The sequence below is a fragment of the Artibeus jamaicensis genome, unplaced genomic scaffold (assembly GCF_021234435.1).
Source record: "Artibeus jamaicensis isolate MK-2021 breed Jamaican fruit bat unplaced genomic scaffold, CSHL_Jam_final contig_519, whole genome shotgun sequence".
NCBI classification, from domain to species: Eukaryota; Metazoa; Chordata; class Mammalia; order Chiroptera; family Phyllostomidae; genus Artibeus; species Artibeus jamaicensis.
The window spans coordinates 55025726-55052634 of NW_026521871.1; the positions used below are offsets into that span (position 1 = coordinate 55025726).

A 26909-nucleotide genomic window follows, 5' to 3' on the forward strand; every position below is an offset into this window, starting at 1 on the left:
TGATGCAGTTTGATGCTGTTCGAGGGAGGGAGGAGGCGGGCTTACGTGTTCATGTGCCCCTGTGCACGGGGAAGCATGTCAGGGACTGGGGAGGAGGATCCCGTGTCTGCACGTGAGTGAGAGTGGGTGAGCAAAGGAACCAGTGACGAGGCCTGACGAGTGTTTTCCCCAAAGCACTTTAATGCACGCACCACAGTCCCTGCCTGCTGCTTGGGCAAGAGAGGCCAGCTCCGCCTGGAGGCACCCATGGCTTCCACAGCCCAGCGGGCTCAGGAGGGCTGGGCCTATGCACATTGCCATCAATACGTGAGTGGCGTCAGGATGAAGAGGCGGTCTTCTTCCTTGCGGATCCAGCGCATCAGCTTATGGATGGCACTGACGGCTGACGCCTTGGTCCCCAGGGGGCTGTAGCACATGTAGAGCTCAAAGGCACCTGTGACCTGAGGGAGGGGGCACAGGGTGATCATCCAGGTTAGACACCCCTTGTGACCCCTGCCTGGAACCCCAATGGAGCCCAGCTCATCCCAAGGCCGCCTTACCCAGGCCAGGAGGTTCTCGTTGGGGCCTGTGTAGTAGATGGTCTTGAGTGGGCGGGAGGCGTTGTGGGCGCGGCTGTGCAGGTACTGGTAGAGGCCCAGGAGCCGCTCCTGCTCCTCCTCACTGGTGTACGGGGCCTCGATCTCAGGGCTGGAGACGGGGAGTGAGTTTGCATAGGCATGACTTTCCTCTCCTTCTCTGGAGATCTAGGAGCACCTAATCCGAACCAAGGAGGCTTCTCCAAATGCTCCCCCAGGGCAGGCCATTGTTTCCCCACACAGGAGACTCCCCAGGACAGGACAGCACAGGGCTGGGCCCACCCAGACTGGAAGCCTGTTCTCCCTCCCCCAAGTTCCCGGCATCTTTGGTGATCCTCCTTTGGAGAGGCCAGTCTGAGTGGAGGCGTCTCAGAGTGAAGGTCTGAAGTGAAGGGAAGCTGAGCTGGGAACCCTTTGGACCCAAAAGGGGTAAAGAGAGCTGCCACATTTGGGCCCAGCCCCTCTGTTGGAGGAGGAAGCGGAGGAGTTCTGAATCCTGGGCTGGACCAAAGTGACCCCTAAGGCAGACTTGCTCCAGGGCAAGGGACCCAGGAGACTTCTGTTCCAGCCTCTTCCCAGCTTCCCTACCCAGGCTGTCTGGGTGAGGAAGTAGAGAGGCGTATGCCCATAGAGAGTAGGGTGAGAACAGGGAGTCTGGGTGGTTGTATCAGAGTAAAACAGACCCAGCACGTCATCTTCCCAGGGTCCTGGCGGGTCCTCAGCTTCAGCACTGCATCAAGGCTCAGGCCCCACCAGCCCCGCTCCCCAGTCCTCTGTCTCCCTCATGCAGCCTACCCCATGCCCTCCCTCACCTGGTGAAGAGTCCCGAGCTCTTTGACTTATAGAGGAAATGGCGCAGGTCAGGGATGCCCACTTGGGCCACACTGTAGTAGGGCGTGCGCAGTGCCTCCCGCAGTGCCCCGTGGGCTCCGCGCCTCCGCAGGCGCTCCTGAAAGCGGCGGCGGCAGTCAGAGACTGCGAAGAAGTCCTCGCGGTCGGTGGAGATGAGCAGCAAGCAGAGGTCGGTGTCAGGCTCCAGGTAAGAGATATGCGCATGGAAGAAGCCGGCTGCGTTGAATTTGGGCAGGCACACAGGCGTCCAGGCCTCGCCTTCGCGGAAGGACGAGGAAGAACTTATGAGGTTGAAGAGCAAGTGCAGGTCAATGGGGTGCAGGAACTGGTCCTTGCGGCGCACGAGTGCCACAAGCTGGTTGCGCGCCAGCAGGATGGAAAAGACAAGGCTGCGCGCCCTCGCCTGCTGCAGGCTGACACTCACGGCGTCGCGCACGGCAGCAGCCAGGGGCAGGCAGCGCGCAGCCCCCATCAGGAAGCTGGGGTCTCGCGCCATGAGCTGTAACAGGTTGTCAGTGATGCGCTCCGAGCCCGAGAGCAGACGCCGCAGGTCATAGTTCTGCTTCTGCTGGAAGATGTGGCTCAGCTGTGCGCCTGTAAGAAGGCTCAGGATCTGGTAGTAGATATAGAGCAGCTCCTGTGCCAGTTCCTGCGCCGACTGCCGCGTGCGGGCCACCGCCACCAGCACCAGTGGGCTCCGGCGTACGAATACTACCTTGTAGCCATCTGCAGGTGGGGTGGGGGAGTGGAGGTGGGAGGTCAGCTTCAGCCCCTCTCCAGGAAGCCCTCCCAGATTGGCCTTACCCAGGTCTCTCTGAGCCCCGCCTCCTGGCAGCTCATTGCCTTCCATATCCTCTCCACCCTCCCCCACAGCTCTGCACACCGCAGGGGCTTCAGGATGATGAGAATACCAGTAAGCAACTCATGGCCCCTCTTCCCTGAGGGATCGGGGCCTGTCCCTGAAACTTGCTTCACAGACTGGCACCAGCAGAAACTCAGGAAGCACTTCAGAAAAACACACATTCCTGTGCCAAATGGCAAGAGCTGGATGGGGCTCAGGACCTGGGATTTTTGGTCACCACCCTTCAGGCTTCTCACCCTCTCCAAGTGCAAAGCCCATATCAGAAGCACCTTTGGCCCTCACAGCAGCCCAATGAGGCAGTCAGCGTGGACATTCCCTGTTCAGACGAGGACCTGAGCCCAGTGAGTGAAGGGCTGCCCTCCACCACATAACACGTCCCATCCCTCTTAGGCCCAGGGAGTCCAAAACCTGCTCTCAAGGAACCTGGCCAGGGGAGCCTTCCGACCCCACTCCAGGTGGCTCACCTGCATGGATGGAACGAATGGCATTCTTGTCAGCCTCCAGGAAGGACACCAGGGCCACCATGACACCCATGGTGCTGGAAAGTGCCTCCTCTGACCCATAGCGGGAGTACACAGGCTTCCCCGCCTCGCTCAGCACGAAGACATGCTTCTGGTGCAGTCGCCAGGCCTCGGCAGCCTCCTCCTCATCCCCCTCGTCTGTGCCTTCCCCGGGCGGCTCTGTGGCTGGTCTCCCGGCTGCCCTGGGGGGCTCTGCCCAGTCCTCAGAGCTTCCTGGCAGCATCTCCTCCTGGAGGTCTCGGGCCACACCCGTCAGCTGGGTGCTCAGCTCGCTGAAGTCCTGGCTGATCTGGCGCATGTCTGCTGGCAGCGGTGCCGGACGCCCAGCACCTTCCTTGGGACTCTCCCCAGGAGCCGCCCCATCCTCCGATTCAGTCAGGTCCTCGTAGGAACGGGCATGGACGAACATGGCACCCTCCTGCCCAGCACCTGCCGGCCAAAAGCACTGATGCTTAGAGCAGCAGCAGCTGGCAGGCCACCTTGCCAACAGGGAGTCTCATCCACACTCTAGCTTGACTGCCTGTTCCAATGAGGCAGATCACTCTTCCCTCCTGCTACTGCTGTGACGAGTCACGCCTCCCTGACACCTACAGGCCACCAGGCTTCTCCTTTTCACACTGGGAATAAGGCCCCAGCCCCCCATGGCTATGGGGGCAGCTGGTACCTGCCCACCTCTCCCACTCACAGCTCACAGCCCTTGTTCATCCCAGTCACACTGGCCTTTGTCCATCTGCCCTGTGGACACCCGCACCACCGCTTACCTACCCCAGGGCCTCTGCATCTGCTGTCCCTTCTGCCTGGAGGGCACTACCACCTCCTCTCATGGCTCATTCTTTGTCAACTCTCAGCAAAAATGTTAGTTGCCTCCTCACCTGACCTCTAGCCCCAGGCACTCTATCATATCTGCCCCGTGAATTCCTCCTTGAATAACTCATTGGTTATTGTCCTTCTTCCTGATTATGATGGGGTTCCCACCCCAACCCCACCCCGCCAAGGGCAGGAAGCTGGCTGCTCGCTGCTGTGTGCCCAGCACCTTGCCCATGCCTGGAACAGCTCCTGCGCGAGGTGAGTCTCTCCTGGGAGAAGGCTCCTCGGCCGCTCACCCGCAGCTCCTGACCCCTCCACCGAGTGGGCCCCACCAGCCCATGACTCTCCCCAGGGATCATGTCCATCTTTCTCTCCTGACTTGCTCTTTGACAGAACAGTTCGGCAGATATATTTTGGGCCTCTATTAGGAGTTTGGCACTGAACCAGGCATTGTGGATACAGGGGTACAACTGCTCTGTACTCAAAGAGCCCTTGGTCTGTGGTTGTGTGAGATGCTCCATGCAGACATAAAAAAAATAATAAAACAAAATGACAAAATAACTACTGTTCTGTACAGAGCTGGGTCAGAGCAGGCCTCACTTGTGAGGAGGTGACCCTTATGCTGGCAGCTGAGTGGGGAGGAGCCAGGCAGGTGCACTGTACACACAGGGACTGGGAGGAGGGCCCACGCTGGCAGCCAGACAGCTCAGGGCAAGCGGGCCAGTGTGAAGGGCCGAGGAAACTGGAAGCAGGCCGAGCTTGGCTACCTGCGGTACCCAGCACCCGACAAATACCCTGTGAGTGGCTGAACACATCCATGAGTGAGTGGGAGGGAAAGAATGGCTGGGAATCCCCCAACTGTCCTGGAGGCTGCTCCAGCTCACAGCTCGGCACACCCTGCCCATACCTGGCTCCATTCCCTGGGCCAGCCCTGGTGTGGGGCTCTCGGCTCTCTCCACGCTCTGCCCATTGGAAGGAGCCAACGTGCCATCAGGGCATTCGCTGCTTCTCTTCCTCTGCATGTCGGCAGCCATTCCTTGGGCTCTCCTGTGGGGCAAACAAAGGCATCATCCAGGGGAAGAGGGAAGGTGCTTTTGGCAGGGAACACAGGCATAATTAACAGTGGTTAAGTACAGGAAAGTAAGTGTCCCTCACCCGGACCCAGCTAGCTCAAACCTCAGGGGAATGGGTTCCAAGAATTCCCCTCTCAAAAATGAAGTATGTTGTTCTTTTCCTGGTCATAAAAAGGAAGAACTGATGTTGTCTATTCATTGTAGAAAACTTGGAAGGTATGCAAAAAGTATTTTTAAAAAGTCATTCTGCTCCCCATGCAGAATCTTTCACTGTTCACATTTTAGTCTATTTCCTTCTAGTCTTTTAACAAAATGTACATAAAATGTAAATCTTTTTTATTTTACAAACCGATGACATCAGCTAACACTCATTGACTGCCAAGGCAGCATGGGTGTCTTAGAGGGTCTCAAAGTCCTGTGTCCAAAGCTGAGTCCCTGGTCTCCCCATTAAGCAGCTGTCCCGCCCAGTGTTCTCTCCGTCTCGGTGAAAGACAATCTCACCTTTGCAGTTGCTCAGTGAGGAATCCCAGCATCATGCCTGTGCCTCCCTTTTCCCCACACCCCATAAACCAAACCACCAGCAACCCTTGTGGGCTGCGTTCCAGAATACGGGCACACCCCGCCAAATGTCTCTCTGCTTAACATTCTCCCACCTGATGCCTCTTGGTTTTTAATGCCCAACCCTGGCAGCCAGTGTTTTATTCGGTTGCCAGTGAGCCTCTACTCCTGGCCTGCGTGCCTCTGTGCACTCCCCTCTCACTGCGCAGGGCCGATCTGAGTAACCGGTGGGATAACGTGAAAGTGACACATGACTTCTGGGGCTGGGTTGTAAAAGACACAGTGCCTTCTGCCTCACCCCTTTGGCTCACTCTCTCTGGGTGCCAACATCAGCCATGTTGTGAGGACACCAGCAGCCCTACAGAAAGAAACTCGTGGCCAGAAACTGCGAACCTACAAACAGCCAGCACCAATGGGCCAGTCATGTGAGTGAGCAATCCAGGAAGCAGACCGTCTAGGCCCAGTCACGCCTGCCGAGGACTGCAGCCTCACGAGACCCTGAGCCCGAACCGTCCAGCCAAGCTGCTCCCGAGCTCCTGACCCACAGGAATTGAATTAGAAGATACATATTTATTGTTGTTTTAAACTACTGAGTTTTGGGATAATTTGTTATGCAGCAATAGATGAATAATACAATAAATAGGTATTGATTCAGCTTCTGTTTATATAGAAAAATGTATATTTACAGCATCAAAATTTGATCTGTATTTTTAAAAAATTGCATTTATTTATTTTTAGAGAGCGGGGAGGGAGGGAGAAAGAGAGGGAGAGAAACATCAACTGGTTGCCTCTGCACACCCCCAACTGGGGACCCGGCCTGCAACCCAGGCACGTGACCTGACCAGGAATCAAACCAGCGACCTTCTGGTTCACAGGCTGGTGCTCAGTCCACTGAGCCACACCAGGGCTTGATCTGCATTTTTAACGAAGTATGTGTACTTAAAACCTCCAATTACATTCCAAACAGGACCAACGGACGATCACTGAATGCCAGCACAGGGGGGTTACTCGCATCATGTCTGCTGCAGGTACTGAAAGAGGCTGTGAAACTGGATCAAGGCAATAAATGCTGCCTGGATCAGGTGGAAACATTTTAGGCGATTTATATCCTAACACTGTAATTTATTGGGCATATATCAGGTATGTATTTCCCCTGTGTTTTAGTGACATTTTAGAAAATTGAGGATCTGGGTTGATGAGGGAAGCATTACATTTTTTTCCCATTTAGGATAATGGGAAACAGACACTAAGTTAGTGGTTCCAGACAGACTCTCCAATGTTTGTAGGATGGATTACCGATGCTAAGAGGAAAATGTCCAAATCAAGAATCTGCCGTGACTGGTGTGGCTCAGTGGGTTGAGTGTCATCCTGTGAACTGAAAGGTCACCAGTTGATTCCCAGTCAGGGCACAAGCCCGGGCTGCCGGCCAGGTCCCTGGATGAAGGCATGTGAGAGGGAAGAGACCTGTGTTTCTCTCCCTCCCTTTCTCCCTCCTCTCCCCTCTCTCTAAAATGAATTACATAAAGTCTTTTTGAAAATAAAAATAAAGACCTTGTTTCCTGATAGCTTCGCCAATCGCCAAACTGGCCTGCTCAAGGTGGTCTCACGTTATTAAAGAAGGTAAAAGATCCTGGCAGGGGTCTCCGGCTACAAAGTAGCCTCTGGAGACCCACCTGTGGGCAAGACTTGTCCTTGCTAGTTGTCGGGTGTTCAGAAACAGTGGTTCTGGAGAGGAACCTGGACCTACCCCGTTTTTGTTGCCGTTGTTGTTTAAAATATTTTTTAAATTTATTTTTGGAGAGAAGGAAAGGGAGGGACAAAGAGAGGGAGAAAAACATCACTGTGTGGTTGCCTCTCGCACACCCCCACTGGGGGCCAGACCCACAACCCAGGTATGTGCACTGACTGGGAATCGAACCGGCGACCCTTTGGTTCACAGGCTGGCTGGCACTCAGTCCACTGAGCCACACCAGCCACTGCCAACCTGGAGTGGTTTTATTTATCTCAGTTTTCTCATCTATAAAATGGAGACATGGATGGTACAGATTCATTAGATTGTGAAGGATGAAAGGAAATAATCCATGTCATCTGATTGCCCTGGCACAGAACAAGCACTGTAGACACGGCTCCTGCCATTCGTGCAGCATGATGATTATTCTTACTTAGCATTCAGGCCATGTGTGGTAGTACTTACACACGGACCCAGCCGCTGCTCTCTGCCATGTACATCAGTCCTTTGAGAGTGTGCTCACTCCGAGTCGGGCCCAGAGTGAACTGGCCTGGGAGAACATGCTTCTGACCTTGTGAAGCCCGTCAGGCTCTGGCCTGAAGTGACCCACCTTGATACTGGGCCAAAGAGCTGTCTACGGGACTGGGGTTGGGAGTTCCTCCAGGCTAACTGGCCACTCTTGGGCCCTGGATTTGCAAAAACAGACCATTACTCCTCTGCTCCTCCTGGAAGTCTCTCCCAGGCTGAACTCTTTGGTCTGCCACATGTTCCTGCTCTGTAGCCTTGCGACTCTGGCTCAAAGATCCAAGTAAGGTCTCAACAGCTAGCCCAGTGTCCCAAGGGCCCACTACCCACTGATCCCTTCTGGGCTTCAGGTGATTGAATCAAGCCTGGCTGGGTGGTACCCACATACAGAGGGGGCAGGTTCCGCTGGCCGGGGCTAGTGGAAGCCTGCCACCTGAGGTCATGCAACATCTCAGCCTCTCCAAGGTCAATCCAGCAAGAAACCCCAATGAAGCAAACAGTTCTCCGGACACTTATCCTGGAAACCAGGCAGGGAGCTAAGTGATTAACAAAACCCGCCCCAACCCCACTGGTGCCGTATAACCTGTGTAGCTGAGGCTCCTGGGAGGCCCAGCCTGAAGCAGTTAAGCAAGAGAGGTCTCTTGGAACAAGTCCCAGATGCTCCCTTGAGGCACCTCCTCTGGCAGCTTCTCTAGAACCCCCCATGGCTTGCTACTTTGCCTAAAAGTGCTCTACTGTGACAGCAGCAGTGCCACCAAGAAGGTTGACTCAATCAGCCCTTCTAGTTTGCCTCCTTCCCTCAGGTGCCTGCTCTGAAGGGGGGGAGGACCTTGCAAAAGCCCCTCCCTACTGACTCCCTTTTCCTGCTTAGATAGTGCTCCATGCAGCCTGAGGAGTGGCTTCCTGGGAGGGCAGTGCCAGGACCTAAGGCTGGGTGCAGACAGAGTCCAGGTGAGGCTGTGCTGTAGGTGCTTCAGCAGGATGCCTACTCCACACTGAGGACATGGCCTGATCCTAGTCACTACTGGTAGCCACTCCCCTCTCTGACAAAGGCTGTTCACCTTCCCCTAGAACCCAGAAAAGGTGGTTCCCCCAGTCCACAGGGCAGCCCAGTTATCTGAGCCAGAGCACCCTTGCAAACAAAGCGCCAAGCTCCAAGGCACTTTCAGGAGCTGCCCCGCTCAGCTCAGAGTCACCTCTGCCGATCTTCTAGAGGACTCTGCTGGCGGAATGTGTGCATTGAGGGGCGGGTTCTCCTTGGCCACTGCCCCCTACAGGACTTTGCCCTCCCAGCCAAAGGATGGGTTCCAGGCCTCGCCTTTTGTATTCCCCAGCTGGGGGACAACCGGCTCAGGGACCCCAGAGAGAACCAGTCCTCCTACCGCTAATGGCAGCCTAAACGGCAGGACACCCCCAGCCCTCCCGTCTTCAAGCCCCTCCCTCCAAAGATGACAGCTCTCCAGTCTCGGCGCCCCCAGACCACGTGGGTTGGCAGAGGGACTCACCTGTTTCTCCCGGTATCCAGGACGCACAGAGATTGCAGGTCACTGCCCTCTGCCAGACCCCCAAAAAGGCACTGGTGTCTGGCCGTGCCCGGACTGAAGGCGCAGGTTCGCGGGGCCACGACACCCTGCTGACACAGACATGGCCACTTCGAGGACCACCTCCCCTTCCCACCGCCCCTCGTCCAGCCGCTGGCCCAGGAAGACCGCCCTAGCCCGTCTCTCCCGGCAGAGGCCCGGCTCCAGCCGTGGACCCGGTCCCGCCCTCCCCCGGCTGCATTATGGGAAATGTAGTCCTCAGCTCATGGCCGCCGGTAGTCCCTCGGTTGGGGAGGCAGCGAGTAGAGTCCAGGCACAACCCAGGGCTGAGCACAATCCCGGCAGGGGCTGTCTCACCCACACCGCCTTCTCCTGTGTCCCGGCCAGGTCCAGTGCCTCCTCCGAGCCCAGTCCCGAGTGAGCAGAGACCCAGACACCCCGGCCCCTCTGCCCCAGCCAACTAGAGGTTTATTGCAAGGGAGAGAGAGAGAGAGAGAGACGTTGCTGTTGTTTCCTTCACCAATTGTAGAAGGACAGTGCAAGTTAGGGGAGCTTTTTAAACGTCATTAGTGGGCTCGGCCACACTGGCTGTAAAGACTGTAGGCACATCAGTTGTTGCTAAAAAATGTTTTTAGCCACGTTGTTTTATTAATATTTTTCTTTTAATCATGTTTTAACATAATAGTATGGCCCCAAAACAGTCATTCTCAAACTGACTGCACATAGAACAACATGGGGAACTTCAAAAAGACAGTCATCCCTGGACACCGCCCCTAGAGAGTTTGGTTTAATTAGATTGGGATGCGACTCAAGCAACAGTATCTTTTTTATTTTTATTTTTATCATTCTTTAAACCATGTAACTTTTTTAATTGTATTTTTTTTCACAACAGTATCTTTTTAAAAGCTTCCCAGATGATTTGCCAGGGCAAGGAACCACTACTACAGATTTTGTCATTTGGAGTAACAAATGTCCATCATTTCCCATGTTGCAGAGCAATAAAAACGAGAAAACATAAAGCTTTCCCAAACTATCTTACCTTTGGAGAAGAGTTGAGAGATATAAAATTAGGGATTCACAACAAGACTGCGCATGTTTTCTCTGAAGCAATTCAGTCACTTTAGAGCCTTGTGGTTAATTCACTCAAGGGTTCTGGGATGAAGGGGAAGTCTGAAATTGCCCCTTCGACTTTCCTTGCTGTTTCAAGCAACCCAAGGCAATGGTTTGTCCCCATGTCAGCCCTGCACTGGAAGTGTGGGAGAGCTCTGCCCCTGGGCTTCTCTCGTGGTCTCAGGTGGCTGATCTCCACCACACTGGCCTGTGATGACATGGTGACAAAGCTGTGGCCTTTTACCAGAGATGACTTTACACAAGGCTATTGGAACCTTGCATATAATTCAAGGGACGCTTTCTTCTCCCTTTTGGGTAAGAGCATGTAAGAAAATGTCCAATTCCTCTGGAAAGGAGAGAGGAAGAGGGAGAAAGAGTCTCTCCAGGTCTCCACAAGTCATTCATTATTTTCCCTCCTCACTAACTCAGGTGTCCAGGCTCCCTCCTTTAGAGCAAATATCATTTATACAGTTTTGCTCTCATTCATTCTGTCATGTTACATTGTAAGAGCAGAATCCTCTTACATTCTCTGGTCGGTACAGGAATATCCTGGCTGTATTCCATTGACCAAAAATTGTACCCACATGGAATTGATCCGCATAGGAGACAAATTTAAAGGTTTCTAATATACCTAATGAATCTCCTTGGCAGTCTTCGCATTGCTCCCAGGGTTTCTTTGAGTCTCACTCTTGCTTTCAACCACATCAGCTCCGCCAGAAAGCACCACTGTCATTTAGAAGTATTGTGTCTACTTTGCCAAGCAAGTGGCCCTATGTATACCCGCTGTGCTCCTGGCTAAGACTTGTGCCTAGGACACTCTCACAGAGCTGCTGACAAAGAAACGTCCAACCCTGCAGAGACTTTTTGTCAGAGTTTGAGCCCAAACTGATGACTGTTGCCAGGAAGGAAGATCTCAAATGCTCCAGAAAATGACAGTTTTACAGTTTCATTTGTGCATTGTGGAATGAAGGAGGGAGGATAAGGAAGATTACATGAAGGTGGGAGAAAGCAAGGCAGGTATTGGATTATGAAATAGTTAAGATTATATGCTCTCCTGAGAGTGGTTAAGGCTCAACCTAGATGCACGAAAACAATGGACGGGGCTTGCCTAAGACAAAGATAAACCTTTTACTATATATATGTGTGTGTGTGTGTGTGTATATATATATATATATATATATATATATATATATATTCCTTAGGCATGACAACCACCATGACCTGCCAAGTTAGGGATTTATGATCAGATCACCCTGGGAGGTTACTTTCCATAGAACCCCTTTTTCATCCGCAGAACAAACCATTGTGGCTAATTACTAATACATTTTAAGATTGTTATTTAAACTTCATTTTAACCCACCTATTGAATTATATTTGAACATTGGGACGACCCCTCCCTTCACTTTTTGCCAATAAGATTATCAAGAAATAAATCTTGGTTACTTGGCCCTGACTTGCATGGCTCGGTGGATTGGGTGTCGTCCTGCAAAACAAAAGGTCACCGGTTCGATTCCTGGGCAGGGCACATGACTGGGTTCCAGGCCAGGTCCCAGTTGGGGTGTGTGCAAGAGGCAACCGATGGGTGTTTCTCTCCCTCCTTTCCCCTCTCTAAAAATAAAATAAAACCTTTAAAAATTTTTGGTCATTTGGAGTAACAAATGCCAGTCCCATGAGGGCTGTACTGCCCTGCAGGATGCTGCTGCAAATTCTGGTCTCTGCCACAAAAAGCAGACACTGCATGCTACGCTGTGCCTTCTGTTGCCCTCCAGGTTGGAGGCTCCTCAAACCCTTAGCTTTCTGTTTTGTGGGCCCATGTCATCCTCACAAATCTCTTGTTCTTTCCCACTTTTCTCCTGTTTCATAGCTCTAGCGGACATTGCAGAGCCGGAGGTCCTGTGAGAGTTTGCGGCCACAGTGAAGACACCCACCCGCCTGTACCCTGAGGCTTGGGTCTGTCTCTAGCCCTGTTGCCCTGCTGCGTGGCGCCAGGCCAAATCTTTTCATGACTCTTTCAGTATCTTCAGCAGTTTCCCCTCATGCAAATACGAGATGTCAAATGTGCAGTATTCCGAGCTCATTTTAATGGTTAGTCCTTCCCTGAAAATTTGTAAGAGGCTCTCCTTCCTGCCTTCATTATTTTGAAGCTCGGCAGCTGGTTTGCCTGCTTTGCTGGAAAATTTCATCTGTGGTCTTGTATCATCTCTCTCTCCTGGTTCCTGTCTCTCGTTTTAGCATTTGATCCAATCCCTACTTTGATGCTGGAGAACTATGACCCCAGGTGACACTGAGACAACTGGGAACAACAGGCAGGACAACGTCTTTCTGTGCGAGAGACGTAGGGACTGAAAGAGGGCCCACCTTCCTGACTGAACCCTGTTCTCCCCATTTCAGGGGAGAGTCAGCCCTTTTAAGTAGCTCATACTTCCTGGTCTTAGGCAGTAAATACAATCTTACAGGCACTACGGACCCATGTAATTACAAAAATTCTCCAGATGCTTCCTCTGAAAACACTCAGTAATTACCTTAATAAAAAGGGGAAAGTAGTCAGGAACATGAGCCTTGGAGTAGTAGTGGCGTGGGTTAAAATCCTCTGCCCTCTACTTTCCTGCTGTGGGCAAATTACTCTTTCTGAGCTTTAGTCTTCTTAACTATAAGAGGGTATGTCAGACAATTATTGTGAAAGATTTGATGAGATAATGAAATCCTAGCACGATGCCAAGAATAAAGTGAGATAAAGCGTAGCAATTATTATTACCCAAGGACATTAGGTATAGGCAAAAATAATTAGTACCTTAATACGGTTTACCTCTTCAGAGGATAAAGTACTATCTGATAAGGGAGTAAGGTGTCAGTAATGGCCCAGGCCTGAGTGGTGTTGCTCAGTGGATTGAGTGACAGCCTGTGAACTGAAACGTTGCCAGTTCGACTCCCAATCAGGACACATGCCTGGGGTTTGGGCCAGGTCCCCAGTTGGGGGCATGTGAGAAACAACCAGTTGATGTATTTCACACACTGATGTTTCTCTCCCTCTTTTTCTCCCTCCCTTCCCCTCTCTCTAAAGATAAATATATTTTTTTAAATGGCCCAGTTTGGGGAAGCAAGTCAAAGTACCCACAGTTCCTTGTAGCTATTCCTCCTCTGTCCTGAAAACTCTTAGTGTTGGTGTGCCCCAGGGCTCAGGTCTGGGACTCTGATCTATCTATACACACTCCTTTGTTCATATTGGAACAGTACCAGCACTAGAGACATGCTGATACTTCCCAGATTTTCATCTCTAACTCTGACCTTTACCCCAAACTCCAGACTCATGTACCCAACTGTTAACTCTGGGTCTCACTTGTCTACTAGGCATGGAAAACTCAACCTACCCCAAACTGAGCTCCTGCTCTTTCTACCAAAACTGCCCCTCCCACATTCTTCCCTCTCTTCCCTCATACCAGTCTGTCTCCAGTTCCCACTGTGACCACGCAAGTACAACTACAATCCTTCCGAGGTTGTACTACTCTGTGCTTCTGCCCTTCCCACCTTCAGCCTATTCTTCACATAGCAGCCAGAGGGATACTATTAACACAGAAGGCAAGTCATATTATTCTATGTAGAGCCCTCCAACAGCTTTCATCTCCCTTCTTACAGAAACCAAATTCACTTCCGCAGAGATTGTATATCTCGTTTGATTTGTTGTCTGTCTGCCAAAACCACCCTCGCCTCCATCCCCAGTTGGGCAGAGAGTTTTTGTTTGTTTGTTTTTTAGTTTACTCTTTTTGTGTTATTGCTCTTTTTTGTTTACTTTCTCTCTCTTTTTTTTTTTTTCATTTTTTTGTGGGGCAGAGATTTTATCGGCTTTGTTTTTCCCTGTGTCTCCAGCATGTGATATAGTGCTTGGTACACAACAGGTACTTTATACAATTCTTGAATGAAGTGACCCAGACAAGATGCCTGAAAAGTGGGAAGGTAACTTTAAAGACTACTTAATCCCCACAGCCTCCTTTCTCTACAGATAAGGTTTGCTTTATTTTAGAATGCTTTATTGGTTTTTCTTGCAGCAGGCTTCTTTTGATCCCATAATGTTGAATTTAGGCTAAACAAATTCAGGTTACTTTCCCTAAGGGTCCACTGACAGGGGCACCAGGAGGCTGAAATCAGGAAGCATTTCAACAGTGTAGACAATACACCTAGAAGCCTTGGGAAGAGATTCTGGATGTGAACTGCAAACCGAAAGCTGTTAGGCCCCGTTTTCCACTATGTTACTGATATGCAAATAACTTCCAGTTCCTCTGTGACCTTGCCCAAGTCACTCCCTCTTGGCCAGATTTATTGTCTTAACAGCTAGTAACGCCCTATGGAAGCTGGGTGGATTTTCCTTAGAGGTAGGGCTACTGAACCTTTAAATAGCTACTATCCGCCTGTTTTTTGTTGTTGTTGTTTTTTTTGCAGGGGGAGAAAAGAACTTTTATTCTAATTGATTCACAAATGGTAACATCACAAAAACTGGTTTAAGAAGGCCACGATGCAAATATTTGCCCAGCCCCAAACCCAATACCATCTTAATGAACTTCTTTATAGTAAGAACACTCTTTTCCATTGCAGTTCTGATGCAAGGAAAACTGTTAATGATAGGATCGGTTTAACTGGTAGTTTTATACTTCCACTGTCAATTATAGCTTTATACTAAATTAACTTGGTCATGAGAGATGACTTTCCACTTATTCAATATGAACTCCACCCACCTCACCCCCCCACCCCCCCCCCCGCCCCCGCTGTGTCCCGGCACTCGAGGATAGAACCGGCGGCGGACTGGAAACCTGGAAACCGTGGGCACCGAAGACATGACGCTGAGGGGGCTGGAGCCCTTTCCCTCTTCCCTCTGTACATTACGGGAATCCGGACCACACGCCCGACCCCCGCCAAGATGAGGAGGGTCATATCAACTTCTTGATTAGGCTAATCCATTTGCAAACCTGCACTGTTTCAGCACCTCGCTGAAATCTTCACAAAGCTTAAAGTCACTCTGGTTTTGTGTATACTCCAAAAACTGTTTCATCTCATAGTGGCATGGACCAAATTGCTGCTGCGGCTGGCATGTCCGCTGAGTTGCCTGCGGCTCCTAGTAAGTGATGTTGGCCCTTGAGGTCTCAGCATTGCTTCCTCCACTGAAGCCCCACTTGGTGGCATGCATGGCCTAGTGTGTGGTCGACGGCAGAGCCCGCAGCCACACCAGCTGCAGTGGTTGCCATCTGGGCCATGAAACCTGGCTGCCAGGGTAGGGTTGGGGGAGCAGCGGGTGAGCCAACAGCAGATGGTGGAGCTGGCGCCGGTGGCTGAGCTGCTGGTGCTGGCCTGGGCCCAGCTCTCATTCGAGGTGTCTGGCTGGCCAGAGGGCTCATGCTGGAGGTGCGTATTCGGCTTCCAAGCAGCATCGCAACTGCGCTGCGGCTGAGTCCGCCTGGTATTTCTGAACTGAGAATGTCTAACTTGGAAACCTATCAGAAGTAAATAGAGACGAATTTTGTGACAATGGCTCCTCTAACTCAAGTACTTCTTTCTCACCTATTCTCGATCTTGGGCAAAAGGGCTAAACTAGAACTGGCAGGGCCAGCAACGCCTTCCCCGGAATCGAAGAGAGATCCCTTTTATTTCCTTCACAATAACGGACAATAAGGCAGCCTCGAGTTAGGAAAGCCAGGGTGGAATCCACGCTCCTAGCGGGGAGCAAACCTCGAAAAGACCAGCCAGCAGGAGACTACGCACCTCGTGAACTGGAGGACCAGAGGCCACAAACGAAAAGCCAAACCACGACCCGCAGAGGTCCGGATCCCGGGGCTGGAAAGCGCGCCCTCTCATTGGGCGCCGGCGAGCGGCCTGCCCTCACGCCCCGCCCCCGCGGGCACGCCCCGCCCCCCGCGGGCACGCCCCCGCCCCCCACGCGCGGGGCACGGCGGGAGTGGAGTCTGCGCTACCCGCCGCTATACTCCATATCCCGGCGGGCCGAGCGCTGGAGGCGGCGGCGCGGCGCCTTTGTGGAGACGGCGGCCCTGCGCGGAGGAAGTTCCGGTCTCCGCGACACTGGGTCGGTGGCTGCGGCTGAGGATTAGGAGGAGCGGGCCGTGGAGGCCGCGCTGCCTCGGTAAGGGCCTGGGGAGGCAGGGGGACGTGCTGGAAGCCGCGGGCACGAAGTCGGCCTGCCAGGCCGCCGTGGACATCCAGGGCCCGCGCGGCCTGGAAGCTGCGGCTTCGGTGCGGCCGGACGGCCGCGACTTAGCTCGCGAAGAAGGGAGCCAAGTGCTGGTGTGGTGAGGGAGGCGCCGCCCACGGGAGGAACGCCCCGGAACGGTCGCGGGCCAGGGGCGGGCCCCGGCTGGGCGGTAGAATTACCGGTCCAGCCTCGGGGCGGCCGGCTTGCGGGAGCGGGGACCGGCGCGCGGTCGCGTTTGGTGCTCTTGCTCTGCGGAGCCCGCGGGCGGGCCCTGTAATCCCTTCTTTTTACCTTCCTGTTTTTTTCAGGAATCTAATTTAGTTCTGAGGCGTCACTCGAGAGGGAGCCCTTCTGTGCTTAGCGTAGCCTCGCTCTCAGACCAGGGCAGACACGAGTGGACTCGGCGGGACTGCTGGGCACGAGAGCTCAGATCCCGGCATCTTGGGCAGTAGAACCTGGAGGCAGGGGCGGGGGCGGGCGGAGTGGTCTGGTGGGTTCTGCGCCCGTTGGGCAAATACGGGAGGAGCGGGATTTTTCCCACGTATTCAATGTTTAGATTCCTTTTGGCCAGGCAAATAGGTTTTTCTCTTAACTTTAGAATTGATGTTTTGCTACTGTGTTCTACTCTGGGAGTGCATTAAAAAAAACTGGAAAGGGCCTTGTTTTATAGAGTTTACATAAACTGTAAGGGTAATTGTATTTTTTGCATATTGCAGGTTTGCTTGTGAAGTCAGTTGCTGCATCTAAGTGAAGGAGTTCAGTAGGTTTTGATGCGCCTGATCACCTGTTCATTTTCTGAACTCTGGATTGTGTCCTAGGTTTGTTAGTTTTCAACTTCCTGTTGAGTAATGCCACCGGTGTGAAGGGTTTAATATAATGTCAACATCTGCACACTTGTGAGGACCATAGGGGGAAGTATCAAAAACTGGTGAGTGATGTAGGGCTGGCAATGTCCGTAGTAACTAATGGTATGTTACCATTTTGGTGAAACACAAAAGTTGAATCTGAATCTTAACTAACCAGCACCCAGCTAGGTACCAAACCTGTAGGATAGGAACTAGATCTCTCTTTCCGGACATCTATAGCACCCTTCTTGACAGAATTCTGGTACCAGACTTGAGTTTTTGTTGCCTTTAGTATCCTGAGTTATTCTGGTCTTTCAGAGGAGAATTGTCAGGGGAGAAAGTTACTAAATGATCTTTGCCATCTTGTTGCAGATGCTTGGGGACAAGGTTATATTATCCTACACAGTGTTTATTTTATGTACTGGTGTTAATTAGCTCAAAGTTATATTAAGATTAAAACTATTGGAAAGTTTTGAAATTTTAAAGATCAAAACAACAGCCCTGCCCTGGCTGGTGTGGCTCAGTGGATTGAGTGCTGGTCTGGGAACCAAAAGATCTCTGGTTCAATTCCCTGTTAGGGCACATGCCTCAGTTGTCAGCCAGGTCCCCAGTTGGTGGCATGCAAGAGGCAGCCACACATCAATGTTTCTTTCCCTCTCTTTCTACCTCCCTTCCCCTCTCTCTAGAAATAAATAAATAAATCTTAAAAAAAAAACCAACCTTAAAAAAAATAGCCCTGGGCTGGTGACGCAGTTGTTTGGAGCATCGTCCAATACACCAAAAAGTTGTGGATTCATTCCCAGTCAAAGCATATGTACCTAGATTGTAGGTTCGATCCCTAGTCAGGGCACGTTTGGGAGGTAACCATTCATTTTTTATTTCTCCCTCTCTAAAATCAGTAAACATATCCTCAAGTAAGGGTTAAAAAAAAAAAGAAAAGATCAAACAGCAATAAAAAACAACAACAAAAAGGAATTTTAAAGACGGTAAGTCATTTCTTTGGACTTTTTGAGCTGTACACCAAATGCTTAGAATTACTTTTTAGGATTACTTTTTCTGCCAGACTCCCACCATACATTGTTCATCTAATTTTCTGAGTTGATGGGGCATCTCTTGAGTGACTTTTATAACCTTCCTGTCACACTGGGACTCAGTATAGCAGAGTCAGTAAAAGCTCTGTAAGCTATAAGGTTTGAATTCCTGATGGGCGACTCCACACAGTGACATTGGATAAATTGCCTGACTCCAGTTTCCTCGTATTTGAAATGATGTTAAGAAATGTAGCTACCTCACAGGTGGTTGTGAAGTTATTGTAATACGTACGAGCCTCATGTGCAAAAAGTGTTCACTAAATGTTAGCCACCATGGTTACCTTTTTTAAAAAAGGTTCCTTTTTTTTTAAAAAAAGCAGTGTTGAGATATAATTCACACAGTTTGCCTGTTTAAGGTGTGTAAGTCATATTTTTTGTGTATTACTAATTTAACAAAGTCGTGATAAATATATTGTTACATATACCAAATTTGCCATTTAAACCACTTTAAGTGTAACATTCAGTGTGTTAATTACACACACAATGTAGTGTAGTGCAGTCAATGCCACTATTTCTAAAATTCTTTCATCACCCCGAGCAGAAATTCTTACCATTAACCAAGTAACTCCCACTGCCTCTGCCCTCCAGCACCTGGTAACATTCAGTCTATATCCTGTCTCTAGGAATCGGCCTGTTCTAGGTACTCATGTAAGTGGAATCATTCCGTATTTGTCTTTTCGTGTCGGGTTTAATTCATTCACTTAACATAATGTTTTCAGGGTTCATTCATGTCATCATAGCATGCGTGTGTCCAAACTTCATTCCTTTTTAAAAATCAAAAACAAAATTTTTATTGTGATATAATTGATACCTTTATTCTCTTTTAAGGCTGTGGAATATCCTCTTGGTGTGTATGGGTATTTTATCTGTTCATTTTTTGGTAGACATTTGAGTTGCTTCCACCTTTCAGCAATGGTGGATAATGCTGCCATGAACATGGGTGCATAGATACTTCTTCACGGCCCTGTTTTCACTTTTGCTGGGTTCACACCATGCAGTGGGGTCGTATGACAGTTTTGTGCCTGGGTTTTTCAGGAGCCGCCGTACTGCCGTTCCACAGCAGTCGCACGTTCTCACCAGCAACGCACACGGGTTCCAGTGTCTCCACGCCTTTGCCAATACTAGTTAGTTTTGTTTTAGAATAGTGGTCCTATTGAGGTGTGGTGGTCTCTCTCTCTCTGGCTCATTTTTTACCCCATTTTAACCATTTAAATTTTTTAATGAGTTTATTTTGCCAAACTGATAACATACCCTGGGAAGTAAGCTCTCCAGTGCTTCTCCATTTTAAGCATTTTTTTAAAATATTTTATTTATTTATCTTTAGAGGGAAAGGAAGGAGAGAGGGAGAGAAACATCAGTCTATGGTTGCCTCTCATGTGTCCCCCGCCGGGAACCGGCCTGCAACCCAGGCATGTGTCCCAACTGGGAATCAAACCTCGATTCTCTGGTTCGGAGGCCCGCGCCCAATCCACTGAGCCACGCCAGCCAGGGCTAAGCACATTTTTAATCCTCACCTGAGGACATGTTTTTCATTGCGCTTAGAGAAAGAGAGAGAAAAATATTGATGTGAGAGAGAGGAACATCAATTGGTTGCCTTCTTGCATGTGTCCTGACTGGGGATTGAACCTGCAACGTGGGTATATCCCCTGACCATGTCCCCATCCAACCTGCAACCCTTTGGTCTGTGGGATGACACTCCAACCATCTGAGCCACACCAGCCAGGTCCATTTTAACCATTTCTTAAAAAGTGGTTTTATGTATTTATTTTTAGAGGGAAGGGAAGGCAGGGAGAAAGAGAGGGAGAGAAACATCAGTTGGTTGCCTCTTGCACCCGCCCCCAGCCCTGTGACCCAGGCGTGTGCCCTGACCAGGAATGGAACCAGTGACCTTTCACTTTGTGGGATGATGCCCAACCAACTAGGCTGTACCACCAGTCAGGGTCATTTTTAAGTGTACAGTTCAGTGGTGTTAAGTACATTGGCATTGTTGTGCAGCTGTCATTCCGTCTAGCTCTACAACTAATTTCATCTTCCCAAAGTTTGCTCCCATTTGATTAATAATTTCCCATTCTCCCCTTACTCCTCGCTTGGTGCCTACCATTCTACTTTCTGTTTCTATGCACATTGCCTATTCTAGGTACCTCATATAAGTTGAATCATAAGTCATACAATGTTTCTCCTTTTGTGACTGGCCTTTATTTCACTTAATATCATATCTTCAAGCTTCACGCATGTTACAGCAACTGTCAGAATTTCATTCCTTTTTGAGGCTGAATAGTATTCCATTGTATGGAAATACATTACACTGATGAACATTTGGGTTCTTTCCACCTTTGGGCTGTTGTGAATAATGGTGTAGTGAATATGGGCATAGAAATATCGGTTGAAGTCCTTCCCTGTTTTCATTTCTTTTGGGTGTGTATATACCCAGAAATGAAATTGCTGGATTATATGATAATTCTATTTTCGATTCTTTATTATTATTATTATTTTATTTTGAGAGTGTGTTTATTAAAGCTTGGGAGGGACAGTGAGACAAGGAAGGGTTTAGGATAGAAGAAGCACCAGGAGAGCCCACGTGGGGCTGCTTTGGCTCTCTGGAAGTGATACAGGAAAGACATGAGCCTAGGCAGGGCTGCTGTCAGCTGGCTGTCAGCAGGAGGGGGCCCTGGAGACAGGTTGGGGGAGGGCGGGGATTAGCCCCAGAGGCGCTGCTGCTGCCCTTAGCCCCTCTGGTTGCGGGGGAGAGGGAAGAAAGGTGTGGGCGTGTTCTGGAGAGGGAGAGCGATATTTTTAATTTTTTTAAGAGAGGCGAAGGCAGGGAGAAAGAGAGGGAGAGAACATTAAGTGAGAGGGAAACATTGATTGGTTGCCCCTTACACCTGCCCCAACTGGGGACAGGACCCACAACCCAGGCATGTGCCCTTTCCGGGAACTGAACCTGCAACTTTTTGCTTTATGGGATGATGTTCCAACTGACCAAGTCACCTGTCCAGGGCTTTTAAAAATATTTATATGTTACTTAATTATTAATTTTAGAGAGGGGGTAGAGAGAGACAGACATACATCGATTTGTTGTTCCATTTATTTATGCACTAATTTGTTGCTTCTTGCATGTGCCCTGACTGGAGATCGAACCCACAACCCTGGCCTATCCAGTTGATGCTCTAACCAACTGAGCTACCCAGCCAAGGCTCTCTTTCAGAATTGATCTTGAGGGGTGGGCTGGGATGGGAGTAAAAGGCAGAAAACTGTACTTGAACAACAATTAAAATAAATAATAGTAAAAAAAGAAAAGAATTGATCTTGCCGCTAAATGTCAGCGCTAAAACTCTAAAATTCCTAGAAGAAAACATGTGGGAAGACTTCATGTATTGGATTTAGCAATAGTCCCTTGAATAACTCCAACACAGGCAACAAAAGGAAAGTAGACAAGTTGGACTTCATCAAAATTAAAAACTTCTGCATCAAAGAACACTATCAACAGAGTAAAAAGGCAATCCACAGAATGGGAGACAACATTTGCAAATCATGTATCTGATAAGGGCTTGATATCCAGAATATATAGAAAACTTCTGGGCAAAGGACTACTGTTGTTTTTTTTTAAGATTGTATTTATTTATTCTTAGATAGAAGGGAAGAGAGGTAGAAAGAGAGAGAGAGAAACATTGATGTGTGAGTGATACATCCATCTGTTGCTTCTAACATGCCCCCAGCTGGGGACCTGGCCTGCAACCCAGGCATGTGCCCTGATTGGGAATCAAACTGGCAGCCTTTTAGCACTCAATCCACTGAGCCACACGGGCCAGGGCTGGGCAAAGAATTTAAATAGACATTTCTCCAAAGAAGGATATACAAATGACTGATAAGCACAGGAAAAGATGCTCAACGTCAGTATTAGGGAATGCAAATCAAAAGAAACAATGAGATGCCAGGTTCTACCTGCTGGAATGGCTGTTATCCAAAACAAACGGAAAAATAGAGGTTGGTTAGGATGTAAAGAAATTGGAACTTAATATTGTTCTGCTAGAGCTGCCATTAACAAAATACCACAGACTGGCTTAAACAACAGAAAATTATTTTCTCATACTCTGGAGACTTAAGTCCAAGGTCAAGGTGCTAGCAGGTTGATCTTTGGAGAGGACTCTTTCAGCTTGCTGTGTCCTCACATGGCCTTTTCTCTGCACACATCCCTAATGTCTCTTCTGATACCAGTCCTGTTGTATTAGGGCATGCCCTTGTGACTTCTTTAACCTTAATTACCTTCTGAGAGGTCCTATCTCCAAATATAGTCACAATCGAGGCTAGGGCTTAGACATAGGAATTGGGGCAGCGGGTACAGTGACAGTGGAGGCGCAATTCAGCCCATAACAAAACCCTTGTGTGCTGTCGTGTTAAATTGTATAGCGGCTGTGGGAAATAGTATGGTGGCTCCTCGAACTAAAAACAATTTCCGTGTGATTCAGTACTTGTACTTTGGGGTATATATCTAAAAGAATCAAAAACAGTCTCAGTGATAATTTGTCCACCATGCTCACAATAGCTAAGAGATGGAAGTAACCCATCAGTGGGTGACTGCATAAATAAAATGTGTATACATATAATAGAACACTATTCAGCCTTGAAAAAGGAACGGAATTCTAACATGCTGCCGTATGGGTGAACCTTGAAGACCATGTGCTAAATGAAATAAGGCAGTGACAGAAGGACAGACATTGTATGATTCCACTAGCATCATGAGAGGTACTCAGGGTAGTCAAAATCACACAGACAGAAAGTAGAAAGTTGGTTGCCAAGGGCTAGGTAAAGAGGAGAATGGGGAGTTACTTTTTAATGAATACAGAGTTTCAGTTTTGCAAGATGAAAAAAGTTACATGGATGGATAGTGATGATGGTCGCACAAAGGTACTTAATGCCACTGAATTGTACGCTTAAAAAAATGGTAAATAGCAAATTTTACATTATGTATATTTTACAACAATTTTTAAAAATAAGTAATTAAGTCCTGGCCAGGTAGCTCAGTTGGTTAGAGCGTCATCCCAGTACACCAAGGTCATGAGTTCAGTCTCCTATTAGGGCACATACAAGGAGCAACCAATGAATGCATCAATAAGTGGAACTTCAAATTGATGTTTCTCTTTCTCTTTCTCCCCACTCCCTTCCATCCCCTCTCTAAAATCAATAATAATAAAAAATATGTAATTAAAAAAATGGGTCTTGTTGATTCTACTCCAGTTTCTTGCCAGCCTTTATTCCATTTTGGCCTAAAGGCACCTCTCCATTTGAAATCTCACTGACGTGAACCACCTCAGTGAGGAAAACCCTCCAGGACACCAACAGTGTTTATATCCTACTGAAGGACATTTGGGTTGTTCCCATTTTAAAAAGCTATTATGAATAAAGCTGTTGTGAACATACCTGTACAAGTCTTTTGTTTTCATTTACCTCAGGTAAATACTTAGAAGTGGAATTCCTGGGTCCTGGGGTAACATTTATCAGCAGTTTCAAAGGTGGTTGTATTGTTTGGCCATTTTCCCAGCAACGTATCAGAGTTCTGATTGCTGGAAATCTGTGTGTATTCGATTTGGTGAGTCTTGTTAATTTTATGTAAAAAATTTTTTTCTTTTATTGAATGTAGAGAGAGGAGAAGGAAGGGAGAGAGAAAGGGAGAGAAACATCAATGTGAGAGAGAAGCAAAGATTGGTTGCCTTTCATAGGTGCCCTGACCAGGAATCGAACCAGCAACCTTTCAGTTTGTAGGCCGTTGCTCAACCAGCTGAGCCACACCAGCCAGGGCAAGTCTTGTTAATTCGAGCATTCCCGGTGGATATGTACTGTTACTGTGGTTTTAATCTGTTTTCTTTATGACTAATAATAGTGAGCATTTGTCAGGTATGTTACAAATATTTACTCCCTGTTTCCATAGTTTGCCTATTTGTTTTTCTCAACAGTGTCTTTTGAAGAACAAGTGTTAATTTTGGTCTTTTTCTTTTATGGTTAATGCTTTCTGGATCCTGTATAGCAGTGTTTGCTGCCACCAAGCTCACAGAGGTTTTCTCTGTTTTGTTAATAGAAGCTTTTATGTTTAGCTTCTGCATTTATGTCTGACCCATTTTCTTTATTTTATGTTTTAAAAGTATTTTATTTATTTATTTTTAGAGAAAGGTGGGGAGAGAAATACCAATGTGGTTGCCTCTCATGTGCCCCCTACCAGGGACCTGGCCTGCAACCCAGGCATGTGCCCTGACTGGGAATTGAACCAGTGACCCTTTGGTTCATAGGCCAGGCCTCAATCCACTGAGCCACACCAGCCAAGGCGATAACTTTTTTAATGCACGCTAATTTGACAGCCATCACAATACAATCTAACAAAATTGTTTCAAATGAAGTTAAAGACAACTGAGCACTACTAGAACTGTCCTGTGGAATAAACATAGCAGACTCTAGCAGATTCTCTGGTCAACCCAATACTTTGGAGAAAATTTGTTTTGTTGGTTTTTTTTTTAAGATTTTATTTATTTATTTTAGACAGACAGAAGGAGAGGGAAACATCAATGTGTGGTTGTCTCTCACATGCCCCCACTGGGGACCTGACCTGGCCTGCAACCTAGGCATGTGCCCTGACCAGGAATTGAACCAGTACCCTTCGGTTTGTAGGCCAGCACTCATCCACTGTGCCACATCAGCCAGGGCAGACGTGGCACAGTGGATAAAGCAGAATAAGGCTGCCGTGTGCTTCAGCCAACACTGAAAGAATAAGACCCCGGGTTTTGCTTCGTTGTCTTCTGGAATCGAAATCATAATTAAAAAGAAAGGATGTCCTTGGGAATTGGTTTTGTGTGGCTAGAGGTAACATTCTTGAATATGCAGGATGAACCCAAGTGGAAGCATTTGCTGGGAATGTTTTTTTAATCAGGAATGAAAGGTGGAGGAGGCTCAAAAACAGCTACCATCATGGTTCCTGTTGTAAAGGGCGTAGACCTACAAATGGGTAGGTTTTATTCTCTTAACTGGTCAGCTTCCTGGAAACCAGAGTCTTGGGGTTCTGAGGGAGTGTGATTGCAAAGCTGAAACATGAAGAACTTGATAGAAGGGCATCACTGGGAATATAGCCCGGTCTGTAGCTCGGTGGATCGTGGCGCTTGCCGTCTCAGGACCAAGTTGACCTTTGTTACTGCTTTTCATGGGGAACCATGTTTCACTTCAACCTTCAAGGCTGTCGTTTGACTATTTACAACAAAGGTCTGTACCTGCAGCAGCTTCGCCCAAGCTCACATCTCAGTCCTCAGAACCCCCCACGGGGACTGTCTACTTGGGTAGCATGTGCGGAGTGGGACCTGGGCCCTTGGGATGGCAGTTCACTCTCACTTGTGTGTCCACTGCCAGCCATGCTCGTGTATGGAATTGGTGTTTTAGTGCCATTTAGTTTCAGTTAGGTTATTTTAGATTCTTGTTTTCTTAACTCCTGTCTTGCTGCACGTATAAACCAATATCTTTGCTGGCATCTAATGAGCTTCAGCGTTTAAAGCCTTGAGCTGGCATTCAGTATATACCGAAATGCCAGTTCTGCTTACCAAAAGTGGCCTTGGCTCAGTGCCAGCAACTCAGAGTTTTTACCCATTTCAGGTTCAGATCATTGTGGTCCCAAGGCCTTTAATGACTTGCTTTGCTGGATTAAACTGCATGTCTGGGAACTTGAGCGATCCTAAGGAAAGCTTTGGAGGGAACCACTACTACACGTTTGACACATCTGTTGCCCTGTTCCCACCAGCAGTGTATGAGGATTCCAGTATCTCCACATCCTTGCCAACCTACCCCTCTTTTTAGGTTTTTATTATTATTATCACTACCCTAGTGGGTGTGAAGCAGTTCTTTTGAACTCACATCAAAACCACATTCTTCCATTTGTTCACATGGAGACATCCAGTTACTCCAGTATCAGTTGTTGGAGACTGTTCTTCCTTCTGAATGGTCTTGGCACTCATTTCTAAAAAACTTCACCGGAACTGTGAGGGATTATTTCTAGACTCTCGATTCTCTCCCGTTCATCTATATGTTTATCTTTATATCAGTGCCATGCTGTCTTGAGTAGTGTAGCTTTGTAGTAAGTTTTAAAATCAGGAGGTGTTGAGTCCTCCAACTTTGTTGTATGTATCTTTTGTTTTGCACAAATGACACTATTACAAATTGTATTTTGCACATATTTTTAGATTTAATATATAATCGCTTACTCAGTCAACACAGCTACCTTATTTTTTGGAGTTGCATAGTATTTCAATAATACAAATATACTCTTGATGTGTGAGGGGGACCCCCCAAAAAACAGAATTATCTTTGGGAGGGTGGGCCCCTTGTAGTTCAGGCCTTCCTTGCCAGTTGAGTGTTCTAAGAATCCATGTCAATTAGTGTATCCGCTGGCATTGTTGTGAGAGGCTGCATTTAGCTTCAGTGAATTTTTGAGGGCTCACTGTGTTTGTCCATCTCATGATGGGTGATTTACAAGTGCACCTGCCTCCACTGCCGAGTGTTCAGCCATTCTTGACCCAAAACAACATGACTCCTGTGCCCCACTCTCCCTATTTACCTGATCTCGCACCAGGCAACTTTTTTGTTTTTCCCAATGAAAA

The 26909-nt window shown here is 48.6% G+C and overlaps 2 protein-coding genes and 2 pseudogenes across 4 annotated transcripts in view; 1 reads left to right on the forward strand and 3 right to left on the reverse strand.

Moving 5' to 3' along the window:
* Window positions 1-160: 160 nt before the first annotated feature.
* On the reverse strand, window positions 161-9253 carry MON1A (MON1 homolog A, secretory trafficking associated). The gene is made up of 6 exons (XM_037128660.2): window positions 9008-9253; window positions 4525-4664; window positions 2754-3239; window positions 1388-2153; window positions 540-687; window positions 161-440 (listed from the first exon to the last, which is right to left on the reverse strand). Exons 2-6 carry the CDS (start codon window positions 4649-4651, stop codon window positions 300-302), a joined length of 1668 nt encoding a protein of 555 aa, XP_036984555.2. The 5' UTR covers window positions 4652-4664; window positions 9008-9253; the 3' UTR covers window positions 161-299.
* A 5657-nt stretch (window positions 9254-14910) lies between these two features.
* On the reverse strand, window positions 14911-15071 carry LOC119036755 (uncharacterized; annotated as a pseudogene).
* LOC119036675 (coiled-coil-helix-coiled-coil-helix domain-containing protein 2-like) lies at window positions 14915-16004 on the reverse strand (annotated as a pseudogene).
* A 125-nt stretch (window positions 16005-16129) lies between these two features.
* RBM6 (RNA binding motif protein 6) overlaps window positions 16130-26909 on the forward strand; it is an 88708-nt gene continuing 77928 nt past the window's right edge. The window contains exons 1-2 of one of the 3 annotated variants that reach the window (XM_037128679.2): window positions 16130-16277; window positions 17063-17164. The gene's annotated coding sequence lies outside the window, so the exon portion shown is untranslated. The other 2 variants (XM_037128678.2, XM_037128680.2) reach the window with 2 other exon arrangements.